At 39.0% G+C, this 956-nt stretch overlaps 1 protein-coding gene across 1 annotated transcript in view; it reads right to left on the bottom strand.

Annotated features, from left to right (window-relative positions):
- The window catches only part of SCN10A (sodium voltage-gated channel alpha subunit 10), a 145457-nt gene that overhangs the window by 96076 nt on the left and 48425 nt on the right, over positions 1-956 (bottom strand). Inside the window, exon 12 of the mRNA XM_017508374.2 lies at positions 736-847. Coding sequence (XP_017363863.2) covers positions 736-847 — 112 coding nt within the window. The remainder of the gene's footprint in view (positions 1-735; positions 848-956) is intronic.

Below are 956 nucleotides of genomic sequence, written 5' to 3'. Positions count from 1 at the left end.
AAAAAAAAAAAAAAAAAAAAAAAAAAAAAAAAAAAAAAGGCTGGATTAGAACAGATCTCCTGCTCAGAGTTAGGGAGATGCAGTCATGCTCTGTGGCAATGTGTGTGGATAGGTGGCCATGACCATTACCACTCTCTTCCTCTACTTTTTGTCTTGGAACTTAGACACATCCCTGGTGAGACGGAATGGATTCCCACTTGACTGGTAGAATTCTGAATTAACAAGGACTTAGTTAAACTGATTAATTAATGGACTTAAATTGTCTTCCAATATTCAGCATAATGGGGGCTTGAAAAAGAAATTAAGTTACAGCTGCGTAAGTTACAACCATGAAAAATATAATTTTGAAACCATGAAAAGGATAATTTTGCCATGTTGGAAAATTAAAGGTGGTTAAATTTCTTGCACACCTGAGAGCTGGCCTGAAATTCTCTGATGCCTGCCAGACCACCTTTGAAAATCTAGTTTTGTAATGCATGCAAAGCAGATGCTAATTTTAACAAGAGACAAGCTAGGATATTTTATTCATCAAATTATTTTGCTTTTGAAAAATTATGCATATAAAAAACCACATTGATAAAAGATGGTGGGGCCTAGGGCAAAAGAAAGAGGAGTGTTTGGAATCCCAGTACACAGAGATGGATGCTTTGACATGGGTTAGAGGCATTGCTTCTGCCACTCACATGGGAATTCATGATGGCACAGTGGATGAACAATGCAATGAGCAACACTTACCCTCAAGGACGGAGGTTATGATGCTGACAACACTCATTGCCCTTTGGGCTCGGAAAGGTTCATCTAAGTATTCTGCTGACAAGAAAATTTTCTTCTGTCCTGCATCAGATGCCTGCTGAGACACAGAGTCAGGACACTCCCTTAACCTGATGTCTTCATGGCAAAGATGGAACATTCAGCCTCTTATTGGCCAGTCTCATGTAGTCATGTGTCACTTAATG

Source organism: Cebus imitator, unplaced genomic scaffold, assembly GCF_001604975.1.
Source record: "Cebus imitator isolate Cc_AM_T3 unplaced genomic scaffold, Cebus_imitator-1.0 Scaffold391, whole genome shotgun sequence".
Lineage (NCBI taxonomy): Eukaryota > Metazoa > Chordata > Mammalia > Primates > Cebidae > Cebus > Cebus imitator.
This window is presented reverse-complemented; position numbering and strand designations above follow the sequence as displayed.